General features: G+C 36.5%; 1 protein-coding gene across 2 annotated transcripts in view; it reads left to right on the top strand.

Annotated features, from left to right (window-relative positions):
• The window catches only part of TOP2B (DNA topoisomerase II beta), a 64,652-nt gene extending 49,117 nt beyond the window's left edge, over positions 1-15,535 (top strand). The window contains exons 24-36 of one of the 2 annotated variants that reach the window (XM_075745799.1): positions 1,576-1,771; positions 1,929-2,020; positions 3,195-3,350; positions 3,490-3,573; positions 4,614-4,811; positions 5,149-5,290; positions 6,542-6,700; positions 7,543-7,750; positions 8,252-8,334; positions 8,934-9,044; positions 13,721-13,837; positions 14,747-14,844; positions 15,050-15,535. In XM_075745799.1, the coding sequence (XP_075601914.1) occupies positions 1,576-1,771; positions 1,929-2,020; positions 3,195-3,350; positions 3,490-3,573; positions 4,614-4,811; positions 5,149-5,290; positions 6,542-6,700; positions 7,543-7,750; positions 8,252-8,334; positions 8,934-9,044; positions 13,721-13,837; positions 14,747-14,844; positions 15,050-15,211 (1,806 nt within the window). In that variant the 3' untranslated portion in view covers positions 15,212-15,535. The remainder of the gene's footprint in view (positions 1-1,575; positions 1,772-1,928; positions 2,021-3,194; positions 3,351-3,489; positions 3,574-4,613; positions 4,812-5,148; positions 5,291-6,541; positions 6,701-7,542; positions 7,751-8,251; positions 8,335-8,933; positions 9,045-13,720; positions 13,838-14,746; positions 14,845-15,049) is intronic. The other variant, XM_075745800.1, reaches the window with a different exon arrangement.
• The last annotated feature ends 73 nt before the right edge of the window (positions 15,536-15,608 follow it).

A 15,608-nucleotide genomic window follows, 5' to 3' on the forward strand; every position in this document is an offset into this window, starting at 1 on the left:
TTGAAACTGAATAGTAGAAAATTGTAGTGATGACAAATATTAAGTCAGTATGGATCAGTGAATCTATTTTAGTCCTGATGAATCTCTCAAACCAGTTTAGACAGGCTTGGGGTGGTTAGTTTCCTGTAATTGAAGATTTCCTGTGCAGCTAACCAAAAATGGTTAATTTAAAGTAGATCATACAAATAACTTTCTGCCATATTATAATTAGATTTGAGTTTTAAACTTGAGACAAGTTACATTTTCAAAATTGTACTTTATACAGGACTATTACTCCTCTAATAGGAGATAAATGATCCAATGTTTCCACCAACGTAAATCCCATTTTTGGTTGTAAAGTATAGAAACGCTATCTGTAAGCTGCTGAAGATATAATAGTGATGTAAATTACTCATATAGGTTATTCTGCTTGTAGCAAGATGGGAGTAGAAATGTGAGTAAATATACATGCCTGTCTATTACGAGAGGGATTTGAATTCTAAGATAATTACTGCCAGAATATTTCCAAACAACCTGTCTTTACAAAGACTGAAAAAACAGTAGGTTGATTTTTTTTTTTAATGGTAGATACTACTTTCAGATATTATCACAAAGCAAAAAAACCATTACTGTTGCTATTATATAAATCAAAAGCTATGTGAAAGCAGGTTAAAAGTAAATTAAAGACTATAGAACTGGAAGAGGAAAAAGGCCTTGCTCAACCCATTTTGTAGATTGTGCCTGAAAAGTGAATCTACCAAATCAAGGTGATAGTGTTTATCACAGATTAAAACCACGATATGAACTACTGTGAGAATCTGTCTTCGAATTAATGTTTAACAGATTACAAAATGTTTTGTTGCTTAATCCTGTGGGTTTTTACCTACTGAAATAAATAGTAAGGGCTGGTTTCTGTGCATGTGTAGGAATTAACTTGCCCTGGTGGAAGCATCTAAAAAAGTTATGCGAGCTAGACATTGTTCACCCTACTCCCAGATAGATAGTTTAGACAGATGAATTGCCCCCTAGAGGGGTTTATTTCTTTCAGTTGACTGTAGAGGGCGCCTGGGGTGACTAGTTCACCTATAAATGTCTAAACTGGGGATGTCAGAAGTCAGGCGGTATTGATTCCACCTATGATGTAAAAATGATTTCTTTCTTTGTGCTTGAACTACAAGGATGGGAGTTTTCACAGTTGAAAACTGGCAGATTTGACAGCTGAACTGAAAGATTATTAAAGATGCTTTTCAACCGTTACGTTAAATAGTTGTTAATCATTAGGTGCTACTGAACTTGTGCTTTAATATTTAGATAAAATTAGTAATTTGACTGAATTCAGGCATATTTCTCTATGTAACTGTCTTCCTGTTTGAACATGTTACCATAAATTTCATTTTAAATCTACATGTGAATAAAAATAAAAATTATCCAGCTATATGCTGTGTAGTTCCATAGTAAGGTTTGAGTTCACAGCCTTCAGAATGCCACTTTTTGTATGGTGCATGTATATGTGCAATAGATATAAACTTGTACGCAAAGATTAACAAAGTTGGAGTTATGCAATCTCTCTCAAGCAGTATATTATGTATTTCATAGGTGCTATTTGATCATATGGGATGTTTGAAGAAGTATGAAACTGTGCAAGACATCTTGAAGGAGTTCTTTGATTTGCGATTACATTATTATAGTTTACGCAAGGAATGGCTTGTGGGAATGTTGGGGGCAGAATCTACCAAGCTTAACAATCAAGCTCGTTTTGTTCTAGAGAAGATACAAGGGAAAATTACCATAGGTGAGTAAGTGTAAGTTAGAATTGGTAGCAGTGGTGGAAGATCTGAAATTGATTTAAATATAATGGAATGTACTTGCCTGTAAGACATCTATTTTCATGACACTGATTTTTTTTTTTTCCGTTTTCTTCCCCCTTCCTCGTTGTGTGTGTCTTGTAGAGAACAGATCAAAAAGAGATTTGATTCAGATGTTGGTCCAGAGAGGTTATGAATCTGATCCAGTAAAAGCCTGGAAAGAAGCACAGGAAAAGGTAATTATCTGAAATCACTGGATATATTTGATGCTGTTAATGTTATAAATTATATTAATTTATAGGTGTTTGTTTTCTAGTAGTCTAACTTAATTTTTAACACACATAACACTTGAAAAAGATTATTCATTACTCCTTATTGTCTTCCATTTTTAAAAATACATTAAACTTGTACAAAAATATTGTCACAAAATACTGGTATCATGTATGGATAATACTTAGAAGAAAACTAGATAATACAAGTTTGAAAATGAGAATGCAAAGGATTGAATTTCTTAATGTACCCAAATCAAAACTGGCAACTTGATTTCTGACTTGCTGATATATAAAATTCTGCATTAGTTACCCCACACATATGATTTTCCCCTTATTATTTGTCATATGATTGCAAAATGTAAATATTTATGTATAACTTATGCATCAGTTTTCTGTGATGAAACATGAATATTATAAACCTATGACTTTTGAACTTTAGCAAATTTGACCATGGCCTATATTTATTTCTGCTTTTTTAAAACCAAGAGGTTTTTTTATTGTTCCAAAAGAGATGTGACAAGCTTAATTTCATGCTTTACTATGGGAAGATGAAACTACTTTGAAAAGCAACTTCAAATTTCTGTCAGCCACCCCTTTTCTGTGCCATTGCTACTGCTTTTCCTTTCTGTTTTCAGTTCTCATTTGCTTTGCCTTTTTTTTTTTTTTTACACTACTGTATCTTAACTCCATGCAGTGTATTGTATTTTATAACAAAACTATTATGAGAAATTTTGATCCATTTCCAAACCATAGTTTGTACATTTGGGGCTTTGATACTAGTTTTTATCCAAAAGACTGTGCTCATTTCTGAAGAAACAGATACACATGAATATCCCAAGGGCATAGGTCTCAACCCTGTGAGATAGCTAGGACAGTACCAATATCTGTAGCCAATAGCGTACAAGGCACATGACTAGCATCAGGTTCAGATTTGTTTTCTTACATCAAATGATTAAATAATCCAACTATAGAAGGTCACAGGAACATCGCCTTTTGGAAAGGTCCAGAAAAAATGTTAAGGTTATTGAATCTATGAGGGCATACCTTACTACTCTCTGATGGTGTTTTGGAACAATGTTACAGTTCGTACATAGAGCTAAGATTATTAATACTTGTAATTGTGAATATTTCACTTTAGGCAGCAGAAGAGGAGGACCCACAGAACCCGAATGATGATGGTTCCTCTGCTTCTGGCTCAACTTCTGGCCCTGACTTTAACTATATCTTAAACATGTCTCTGTGGTCACTCACAAAAGAGAAAGTAGAAGAGTTAATTAAGCAGAGAGATTCAAAGGTTGGTACACCATGGAAGGCTTGTTCTGAAATGATACAGTAATTACTGATGTGTCTAATTGTGAATGTTCAGTTTTGATACTATTTACTGTAGTTGTAACTTAGTAACTTACATTCTACATGCTACTTTGATGTTTTAGGAGAGAGACCTAAATGACCTTAAAAGGAAATCTTCTTCAGATCTCTGGAAAGAAGATCTAGCGGCCTTTGTTGAAGAGCTTGAAGTATGTTTTATTTTACATATCTTTCTAAGCATATTAAATTTAATTTAATTAAAAGCATTAATTAATTAAAAGTATTAAAATTTAAGAAAAATAATAAAAATTATGAAATTTTGGATTAAAAGTATATAGATCTCCAAATATAATGGTAAGTAGGAAATCAATATTGGGTCTTTGTGTTCCTAGTTGTGTTCCTCAGGGATTGTCTCTTGCATCTATACAATTTAATGTTGGGATTTTTTCCCAAGTCAGTGATGGTAAAAGAAAAATTACCAGGAGAAACCTGGGAGTAGTAACTAGTAATAGTAATAATTATAGTAGTTCTACCTGATCTACTTGGTTGTGAGGCAATAAGTATTGTCAAATGCAAAGCTGTACATGTAGGAACGAAGTGTGTAGACTGTACCATATGAGGGGCTCTTACTTTGCCTCATCAGTAACTCTGGAAAAAAGTAATGTCCTATTGGTGAGTAACTTGCTGAGGGCCTCAGCATTCAATGTAGCCTGAAAAGGGCTGATGTAATCTTTTTGCAGTGACCCAGGATAATACAAATAAGCTATTTACTTTATTTCTGTGTGTATTCATGGTACAACTGCAATTGGAAGTGTTCTGTTTGGATGTCTGTATTTCAGCTGTATGTTCATACTGTGAAAAAAGCTAATTAAAGGACTGGAAAATGTGCCTTAAAAATTACTCCAGAAACTACCTACTTAAATTAAACGTTGAAGTACTTAAAAGGTGGATCAGTACCCAGACACGTACATGAGAAATAGAAACTTGATAGAAGAAGTGTCCAAAAGCCTGTGTTTATTTAATCTTGAATGAAAATGTAGTTTTTAACTGTACAGGGTAATGAAAAAATTACCAAGATTAAGTACTTGGTTTTCCATTACTGGAAGGTGTGTTACAATTCAAGTGAGAATTAAGGCAAGTTTTATGCTCCATGTAAAAAGGAGATGAATCTTGAATAATCACCATGTTCCACTTTATCCTTATTAAAAAAGAATGTGTACCCCCCACCCCATGCCCCCTTGTTTGATAGAAAGTAGAAGCACAGGAAAGAGAAGATGTTTTGGCTGGCATGGTTGGCAAACCAATAAAAGGCAAAGTTGGTAAACCCAAGATGAAGAAACTTCAGTTGGAAGAGACCATGCCATCACCATTTGGCAGAAGAATAGTTCCACAGATTACATCAGCCATGAAAGCTGATGCCAGTAGGAAACTGCTGAAAAAGAAAAAGGTAAATCAAAACTATTGCTATAGTTAGACTATTTATTATTTAACTGCTATATTTTTCTACTCTGGTAGCATAAATCCAAACCACTAGACCTCATTAATGTTTTATTTACACTGTTTTGCTGATCTAATGCATGAAGAAGTTAATACTGGATTTCTTCTACGTTTGCAAGCCTCTTGTTACTACTTTTATTGTGATTTCTTCTTTCCAAGACTGTTCAACAAATGTCAATATAGTAGTCTACTTTCATTTATTACCTTCTACAAAACTCTTCCAGTTCTATTTTGAAATATAAAAGTACAATTTATTTTATTTTGCCAAACTTCTTTATTTTTTTTAGGGTGAAACTGATTCTCTAGCAATAAAAATGGAATTTGATGAAGAATTTGGTGGTGTGCCAGCTGAGGGTGGTGGGGATGACTCAATGAATACATCAGCCACAGCTAAAACCCCTAAACCTAAGAGAGAGAAGAAGGAGCCTGGTAAAATCCTTATAAAGTCATAGTTAACCTTAGTTGTGTATACTAATTGGGCATTAAATATATTTTTAACACATAGTGAAAAGGGAAATACACCACAATAATCACTATTTAATCTGGTTTTCTTCCCAAAAGAGATGTGTAGAAACACTTGAAAGTACTCTGCTGAAATTTCTTGTATGTAAGCTGATTTTATGGGGGTTCTGGATCTTACATTTTCTGCATTTGATTTTTTTTTTTTTTTTTTTTGAGGGGGGGGTCTAAGTCTTTGAATTTGTGAGTAGAAAAATAGATTATTTTTACATAATTAGAGTAATTCTGTGCAAACTGAAATTTTTAGTTTGCATGCTCTCTGACTTTGAAGGACATGGCACTCACCTTCAGTCTGAGTAATTGTATAGATTGTAAAACTTGATTAAATAAATATATTTTCCTATTGACATATTCAGTCATTCTGACTTTTTAAAAGTTATGCATGTTATGGCTTGGCAGAATAACCAATGCAGATGGTAACTTTCCTTTTACCTCTGTCAGTAGGAATTTATTATTACTGTTTGAGAAATACACAGTAATGATGGGGCAGCAATAAAAAAGAAAGCTAAAGACAGAAGAGAAGGTTTTAAGCATGAGGTTTAAAAAAAAAAAGTAATAAAAAGCAGTTATACAAATATTTCTTCTGAGATAAGATCTGGTTTTAATTATTCAGGAGATTATCCAACCTAAATAGATTAACTGAGTACAATTATGACTGAGTTGTCTACATGCAGCTCAAATCTACCCTAGCTGGTGTTGAGCCAGAGCCAATTAGCCCAGCTTGACCTGGGCTTGCCCTGCAATTGACTGACCGCATTTTTACCCCCCAGTAGGGTATCTTCTCCTTCCCATGTTAATTTGATTTTTCCAATAACTATTCCTGATCATGTTCCCTGAATAATGGAAAACTGCTTTTTCTTTTCCTGGAAAACCCCAGCAACCTTTAAAAAAAATGGAAGTTTGACTGCAGAGGAACTAAAACTGCACATTAGAAACTTTTATGTTTTTCAGTCATAAATTTATTTGGCAGCAGGTCAGGTTCTGTGTGAAGTAATTTCATCATGTTCAATTTTTCTTCAGGAAGGAGAAGAAAATTTACAACATTTAAAGGAGAACTTTTTAAGATAAAAGAATTATACTAAATTTATGCATCATAAAGATTAGAGAAGATGAAAATATTTTTTTTACCCTAACTGTAGTAAATGCTTTAACTTGTGGCAGGTACTAGGGTAAGAAGAACACCATCATCTACAAAATCCAGTGCAAAAAAAGTGAAGAAACGAAACCCATGGTCAGATGATGAATCCAAGTCTGAAAGTGATTTAGAAGAGAATGAGCCTGTGATTATTCCAAGAGACTCTCTGCTTAGGAGAGCTGCAGGTACCCAAGCTTTTGTGAATTACGCATTGTGAACTGAAAGTTTCAGCTACAAAACTACATTTTCCTTTGGCCATAGCCTTCCTTTAGGACTTTATCTCTTTATCTCCAATGGATAGCTTGCATTACATTTTCTTCACTGTGCAGTTAATGAAAAAAACCCTTAATGTCAAGACAAAGAACTTGAAAGTTGATATGTAAGGTTTTGTAACATGTTCCAGAAATATTTTTCCCTTATTGTAAACACTAGAATAGAAATTACTCACAAAACTAGTGAATTATACAAGAAATAGACAAGATAATACCATTACAAATGAAAAAAATTAGTGCATTTATATTGTCAAATAAGGCCCTAAAGCCCAAATGGGTAGTAAAAATTTGTCAAAAAAATTCTGAACAGTCCATGAAAAGCAAAAATATCAGATGCTGAAAGTTTGGAAAATATATAAATATTTGATAGTTAAAGAAAAACTCACACATTCTTCTGGAAAATTATTGATCAATTTTCAAGCATTTGATTAGGAAGAATGTTCAAATGATAGATTCAAGAAAACTGCGATGGTAAGTGAAGGATTCTCATTCCTTAAAAGTACTTATGCAGTGATGTCTCCATAATGCCGTTAGCTGAAGGTATCTGAGCAAGCTGCAAGTGGTGTTAGAAGTTTGGCAACACTTTAAATTATGTCCCTTTACTCTTCCAGGCTCAAACAGGTTTTGTTTCCCCCAGTCTTTTGTCTAGTATACTCTGAGGCAGGGATTGTTTAGTGACTTCCACTTTCATTTATGTATGTATTAACATAAACAGCTATCTTGAAATGTGTATACATGTGATTTTCTTTTTTTAGCTGAGAGGCCCAAGTATACTTTCGACTTCTCAGAAGAGGAGGATGATGGTGATGATGATGATGATGCCAACAATAATAATGATTTGGATGAGCTCAAAGTAAAAGCCTCTCCAGTTACAAATGACAGAGAGGATGAGTTTGTTCCCTCAGACAGTTTAGAAAAAGATGAATATGACTTCTCCCCAGCCAAATCAAAGCCGTCTCCAGAGTAAGTACTATACCTCAGCAGTATTTCTTTACTAATAATTTTTTCGAATGCAGAAGTCTCTGAACAAAGCTGAGAAACATCAAGCTGTTATTACTCTACATGTACCATGGAAAATAAAATTTATACATTTCTGGGGAGGAATCAAAGCATATGTTATCTCAGCCTTGCAATTGACCCATGCAGAGGTAAACGTGACTTACCAAATTACGGTACACTGTCAGTAATGTTATCTGTTTAAACTGCATTTTGTAAGATTGTCCATTTTCTATCTTATGCCAGTCTGGTATACAGACAAAAAAATGTAATTTTGTTAATTTTAAATGCCTGAAGTTCATGACTGAATGGTGATTTTATGGGTTTGACTGCTGCAAGCATGTAGAAAAATGCTAGAAATGCTTTGTAGTGCTAAACCAGGAATTTAATCTCATATGGATATTATAATGTCTACATACTTCAGTAAGTAGTTAATGCAACTCATAATTTCTTTTTCCTGTTTGGAAGTAGAAAAATGTCTCAAGACAAGAAAAATCAAGATTTTGGGAACATCTTCTCTTTTCCATCTTACTCTCAGAAGACAGATGATGGTGAGCTTGTTTGCACTCATCTGTTTACAGATTCACAGAATGGTAGGGAAGAGACCTCTGGAGATCATCTAGTCCAACCCCCCTGCTAGAGCAGGATCACCTAGAGCAGGTTGCACAGGATGGCGTCCAGGCAGGTTTTGAATATCTCCAGGGAAGGAGACTCCACAACCTCTCCAGGCAGCCTGTTCCAGTGCTCTGTCACCCTCAAAGTGAAGAAGTTTTTCCTCATGTTGAGATGGAACTTCCAGTGTTCCAGTTTGTGCCCATTGCCCCTTGTACTGTCACTGGGCAGCACTGAGAAGAGTCTGGCCCCTTCCTCTAGACATCCACCCTTCAGATATTTAATGTTATAGCAACCGTTATGGAATATATTAGGGAGTTTATGTTGTATACACAAAATTCACACAGTAGTTATAGAAGCAGGATGTCCAGATTTGCAGAACAAAGTTTGTATCATAGATAAGAAAGTCACAGTACATGCACAGCCTAGCTGTGGTATCAGAAGGACTTTTTTGAGATTAATTTTGACTGTAATTAATATCGATGATTTAAAATATGCAGTGAACACACCTTATTTTAAATGTACTCTGTGATTGTAGATACAGCAAAATTGGACAGTGACGAAGAGGATTCTGCTCCTGTTTTCTCATCATCTTTTGCCCCAAAACAAACAGAGAAAATTCCAAGTAAAACAGTAGCTGCTAAAAAGGGTACGTATAGGATTGTCTTGTAAGCCAATCCATTTTTTTAAAACTCATCTCCTCCACCTTTACATTATCGCTTCACATCTTCAAAGTGGGAACTGCATTCATTTATTTTGACCTCGGTGAAATTCAGCATAGGGTGTGAACTTCTTCCACCTCCTTAATGATACTGATTTCTTTCTTTCCACTGGCTACTTTAGTGTCAAAACATAACACTTTCCACATATGGCATTGGTGTTCAGCCTTTGATTAGTTTAACTAATGGCAGGTTTTTACCCTCTGGGAATGAGTGAAACAAGATGAACTTGGGGTTGAAGATAGTCTTTTATAATGGATGTAACTTATTTACTTTAAAAGGAAGGAGAGCAAGTGCAAAGGAGGACTCCCCAAGAAATATTTGTGTCCTAAGTAGGTGTCGTCGTTTAACCCCAGCCAGCAACTAAGCACCACGCAGCTGCTCACTCACCTCTCCCCCAGTGGGATGGTAAAGAGTAAAAGTGAGAAAACCTGTGGGTTGAGATAAAGACAGTTTAATAGGTAAAGCAAAAGCCATGCGCGTAAGCAAAGCAAGACAAATAATTCATTCACCACTTCCCATGGGCAGGCAGGTGTTCAGCCATCTCCAGGAAAGCAGGACTCCATCACACCTAACAGTTACTTGGGAAGACAAATGCCATCACTCTGAACATGTCACCCCCTTTCTTCTTTTTCCCCCAGCTTTATATGCTGAGCATGACATCATATGGTATGGAATATCCCTTTGGTCAGTTGGGGTCAGCTGTCCCGGCTGTGTCCCCTCCCAACTCCCAGCCTACTCATGGGTGGGGTGGGCTGAGAAGCAGAAAAGGCCTTCACTGTGCATAAGCACTGCTCAGCAGTAATGAAAACATCCCTGTGTTATCGACACTGTTTCCAGCACAAATCCAAAACATAGCCCCATACTAGCTACTATGAAGAAAATTAACTCTATCGCAGCAAAAACCAGCACAGTAGGCTTTCACAGTAAGTTCCACTTGGCACAGTTGTTTTTCTTCTTGAAACGGATGATGAAATACTCTCCTCAAACTAAAGAGGTATAAATTATTTCATTATTAGTCAGGATCTTAGAACTGGCATCTCACAGGATCTCACATAGCAGAATTAAGGATAATTCCAAGAAGAGCATGTTTATTATTTGGATTTGTTTCTGTGGTTGTGCTTGGGTATTTGTAGGAATAAGGTTTTTTTGCTCTGTCTACCTTGGGGAATATTGGTTTATTGGGTTTTAGCGCTGCTTCTAAGAGAAAGACTTGCACTTGTTTCTAAATGTTGTGTTAAGATTATGCTAGACACTTGCTGTAATTAATGGTGAAAATAATGTTTTTTCTTACATAATACTAGTTTAAGTAGGTTATAAAATACAGTTCTTAGCACATGATAGACTAGAGATTTTGTTGCTTTCAGATCTTTGCCTTTTTTCCGGTATGTCTTTCAGATATTTTCCTCGTTGCTCAATCTTCTGTCCTCCAAAAGCTTTTTTTCCCCCCCTGTGATACTGTGGCCTTTGTTTTTTAAAACTTCTTTTGACCAACTTGAAGCTGAACTTACTGTATTAATTCTTCCTAAAAAAGATATCTCAAGGAAATCTGCAAGAAAGCAGCCAGTTACAATAGTTAACTTACTCTCTTAAAAATGAGAAAAAATATCTTTGTTATATATTAGGTACCAGAGAATGGCAGCATCTTTTCATCCTCTCCCCCATTGCTTCCCTATTTCTAATCTCTTTCTTTCTGTGTTGTGTCTAATCTAATTTGTAAACTGTTGGAATCAACGAATGTCTGAATGCTTCTCAAACGCTTTCAGCTAATGTTCTATAATACAATAAATGGAGGTTGTTTACAGAAATAACTGATCTGTAATAGAATAGTCTTTTATGTTAAACTTCTGTACTGAAGTAAATACAAGAGAGAAGTGTGTATGCAGTAGCTAGGCATGGATGCAATTTAACATTCAATCTCTTTCTCTCTGTTTTTTGAAGGCCTGGATGTGATGAGTTGTCATTAACCTAACTCGAAACCTTAAAATACAGCTGTGATGTTTCCCCGTTTCTAATTAACCTTTACACTCACAAAATAGGTATAAACAGGCTCCCTTTCAAGCAAAACTTAAATTTTTGCCTTCAGAGCAGCCTTAGGGACACAGTCTCCCTCTATTGCATGACAATACAACAGGTTGCTTTCACCAGTTTTCACATCTTCTCCTTTGCCCAGATTAGACATGACCACAGTTTCATGATCACAGTTTGACAGTGCAGTGATAACCTAGCGTGCTTAGATCATTGGTTGTCTGGTATCCTTTTAGCAGTCTCCTTGATTCTAACTCCATCTTCATGCCGTGCACCAGCAGCTCCTTCAAAACCCATTTTCTGGTATTGTCATATTCCATCAACTCACCCTTACACTGGGAATGCCCATAGCGTGGCTGAAACAATTATTCTAGAGTTGTTTGATTTTCTGTGACTTCAGAGCTTGGATTTGTAGGGATAGAAAGCTGAAACTGAAGAACCATTTGTTGTGCCTTGCTATCTGTACAGCCACATTCCCTTCTCAGTGAGAAGAATTAAAGGAATAGAGGTCTAGTGGTTCTAGTGCCTTATAGTAAGCCTCAGGGAAACCTGAAGAGCAGTCTTACACTTTGATTATAAGCAGCTGCTCACCTTGAACAGCCCAGCTGTTAAGATTCTAGCAGTGAGACGTACCGTTTGCATCAGCTGTAGTACTGATACCATTTCTGGACTTTCTACCAAAAACTTGGGCTTCTTGAGAGCCTGTGTACAATGAGACCACTGCAGACTTCCATTTCATGTCGTGATACCTAGTGGAGAGCTTGGCTGAGCTTATTGCGGTCTGGTGTCTAGTCGTTGTCAGAGATCCTTCCAACTTGTGCAGGTATTAGGTGTATATCTAAGGCAGAGGTTCAGAAACCCACTAGACTTAGTACAGAAGGAGATCCATGTTCTGGAAGCCATGGACACTATTACTTTAGTCACCAGGCAACAAAAGGTTTACTGCCCTTTGGACTTGGTGATCTGCAGACAGACTTCGCAGGAGTTGACCAGTGAAGACAGACTCTGTTCCAAGGGAAGAACAAGTCTAGTGTTTGTGGCAGTGTGTCATACCTCTCTTTCGTTCCCCAGTTCCTTGTTTGTCAGTGAGCAGTCTGCCCCTCTTCTAACATGAGGTAACAAACTCAAGGACTCATGGCCAGCTGAAGATAGATACATCTCGTGGTGTATGTGCTGTGTAGTATTTGTCAACGGAGCATACTTGGCTTCTGTCTGGTATACCAATTCTGCATTAACAGCATGAGGAACTGTGCCAGGCACAATTATCTGGCCAAAACATACACAGTCCTGTAGGAGGACATCTAAACCTCAGCTTCTGATGTTGAGTGTCACCTAGATCTAAAAGGGATCCCTTCTTCTAAAATTCTCTTGGTCATAATTTCTGCTTGTCATCTTCAAGTTGATGAAACTTCTAAATCTTTCCCCTCCCTGCCCCCTAGTCTACATTTCTTATGCTGGTAAAGCTTTTTCCTAAATGAAGGACTTCATTGCCTTATGGGACCTAAAATAGTGTACCTTCAGGTAACACTGCCCCCTCCTTTACTGATAACTAGCTACTTTCTTTTGGTGATGATTCTAGAAAGTATTTCCCCTGCTTTCAGTTGCTGTGTACTTTTTCCAGGCTTACTGGTAGGTCTTTGTGGCTTACTTTTTATATTAATACAGCTGGGTTTTCCCAGTTGAGATAACTAGAAAGACCTATTTCAAGTTGCTTTCAAATATGGTTCCTGACTTTCATCCTAAGCATTGTTGCTTCCCTCCCCAGATTGTATCTGAAATGCTGTCATGGCCAACACCATTTTTTTCCCATCTGTGATGCCAAAGAAAGCTGGGGTTTTTTTTTTTGTATTGTGAGTTATTACAACAAAACCCTGGAAAGACATACCTGTCCTTGTGCAGTGACTCTCCAGTGGGTAGCAGTTCAAGGCATCACAGCAAAAAAACTGTGGAGACACTCACCTGTTGTCTGAATGCATTTCCCCTGGTGATACCATAAATGAAAGCTTGTGGTCTCACAAATGTCCACATTCCTGCTATCATCTGGAGTGTTTTTACACGTCCTGTCATCTTTGAGGTTATTTGTGGCCAAAAGACTGGCTTGTCTGTAAGCATATAGAACACATTATCAGATGATCTTAAGGGTCTTTTCCAACATAAACGATTGTGATTCTATCCCTTATCACCCATTGTGTGACCATACCCATGACTGTCTTTTAATGATGGGAAGACTATTTGCATAGCAGTAACTGAAATTCTGTAAGAAATCCACAGCTGTGTCTCCTTCCTGTCCCATGTCTGTGGTCAAAAAGATGAAGTAGTTAATCAAAACCACTGGACCTTACTGAATGCACTGCTACAAGCTACAAAATGCACTGCTACAAGCTCAAAGTATAGCAAAGGAAACCTCCTGTTTAGTCCACACAAGTTTTAGTGTAAAAGCTGAAGTCTGTTTCCCCAAGTGCAGAAACTGCTCATCTTAGTATCTGCCATTTATGCTGTAATTGGCATATCTAATAAAATTTAATATTTCTAACCAATATGTGAATTTAACATATTTAGTATCTCTAACTTCTAACAGCAAAACTAGATGCGCCCCCTAAACCTAAAAGAGCTCCCAAGGCCAAGAAGGTGGAAACTGTAAACTCTGACTCAGATTCAGAATTTGGCATTCCAAAGAAGACTGCAGCACCCAAAGGTAAGAGTTCTGCTGCTGTGCTCCTCAACACTTGTGGCTCTGCTCTCTCTCTAACAGATCCACAAGCCTTTTTACAAGGAAGCAGAACTAGTGTCTCTAAAATTAGAACCACAGTGATTTATTAGTAATTTAATCACTAGTAGATTACTCAGCCATGAGCCTTTTCTGTGACAAATATAGCACACTGACTTTACTTGACAAACAATGCGTGAACTTTTTAGCTGACCTTCACTGTTGGGAATATATTTAATAGCTCCCCCCCTTTTTTTTTGTTTGTTTTGGTCATCAGTTCACCTGGATACTGCTTATTTTCTTTGCTCTCAGCTTTTTACCAAGACAGTAAAATTCTGGTAGTAATTCTAGTAAATAGTGATTTCTGGCTTTTTAAACCAGTTCTTTGGTATCCCAGTTCTCAGTTGTTGTGAGAATCCTCACAACAGCGCAAGCAGTGTAATCAGAGGAGTCTGCAAATAATGCGCCAGTGTTGAGGAGAACACTAGAGTTACTAAATAGTAAAGGTGAATTAATGCTGTGTAATCAGTACAGGTGACTAAAGACTTGTAGTACTTCAGAAGTCTAGAATTCATTGATCTAATGAAATTTGTCCCTGCCTTGAACTGACAGCTTGAATTGCAAGGGTGAATGGTAACTTTGGAAGAAGTATAAAAGATTTAATTAAAAAAAAATATTAAACACCCCCCCCCCCTTGTATTTTACTGCTGTTGTGAAGATGCTTGAGTTGTAAACTATACTAGAACTTTAAAGTATAGGCATACTAAAGTAATTTCACAAGGTTGGGGTGTTTTTTGGTTGTTTTTTTTTTTTCAGTCTGCTGAACTCTGGTGTTTTAGTTAAAAAAAAGAAAAAAAAGAAAAAGAAACCAAAGTTAAATCATGTTCTCTCTCCTAGGAAAAGGTAGAGGGGCAAAGAAAAGGAAAACATCCAGTTCAGAAAATGAAGGTGAATACAACCCTGGGAAGAAAACACCTAAATCAACACCAAGCAAGGTCAGTTCTATCTCTGCTCTTTTTTTCCTTGTAAAAAGAACTGGATTACATTAAAGCTCCATTTTCTTGTTATAGGTTGCTAATATGCTAATGGGGGTTAGGTGTGTTTAGAAATGAGATGTTAGAGAAGGTTTACTTCAATTCTGAACATGAAAAACAAAAACATACACAGCATCACAACTGATTTGTCTTTTCTTTCCTAAAGAAATCCAAGAAGGCCGCTTTTGACCAGGATTCTGATGTGGAAATCTTTCAGTCAGGCTTTGCCTCCGAAACTGCCCCAAAGCCACGGACAGGCCGGGCTAGAAAAGAAGTTAAATATTTTGCAGAGTCTGATGAAGATGATGATTTTGATATGTTTAATTAAGTGCCCAAAGAGCACACAAATGTTTTCCAACAACTATCTTGTGTTGTCCTTTTGTCCCTTCTGTCGCAAACTTTTGTACATTTGACTTATTTTATGTGATAATGTAATTGATGGTTTTTATTATTGTGTGTAGGCATTTTAACATTTTGTTCTTACACCTACAGTTTTATGCTCTTTTTTACTCATTGAAATGTCATGTATTTGTCTGACTGGCTTGTAGAGATGTTCTAGACAGCTGTGCTAAAGCACATTTTAATTGTCATGGTTGCAACCAGCAAACCTGCTTTTTGAAATGAAGTTTAAACATTAAAAAATGGAAAACTACCGTGTGTGTGTGTGTGAAATTAGGACTAGAGGGACTACTTCTACACAGTGTTTTTTTTAAAATAAATATATT

This window comes from Balearica regulorum, chromosome 2 (genome assembly GCF_011004875.1).
Source record: "Balearica regulorum gibbericeps isolate bBalReg1 chromosome 2, bBalReg1.pri, whole genome shotgun sequence".
In the NCBI taxonomy this organism is placed as follows: domain Eukaryota; kingdom Metazoa; phylum Chordata; class Aves; order Gruiformes; family Gruidae; genus Balearica; species Balearica regulorum.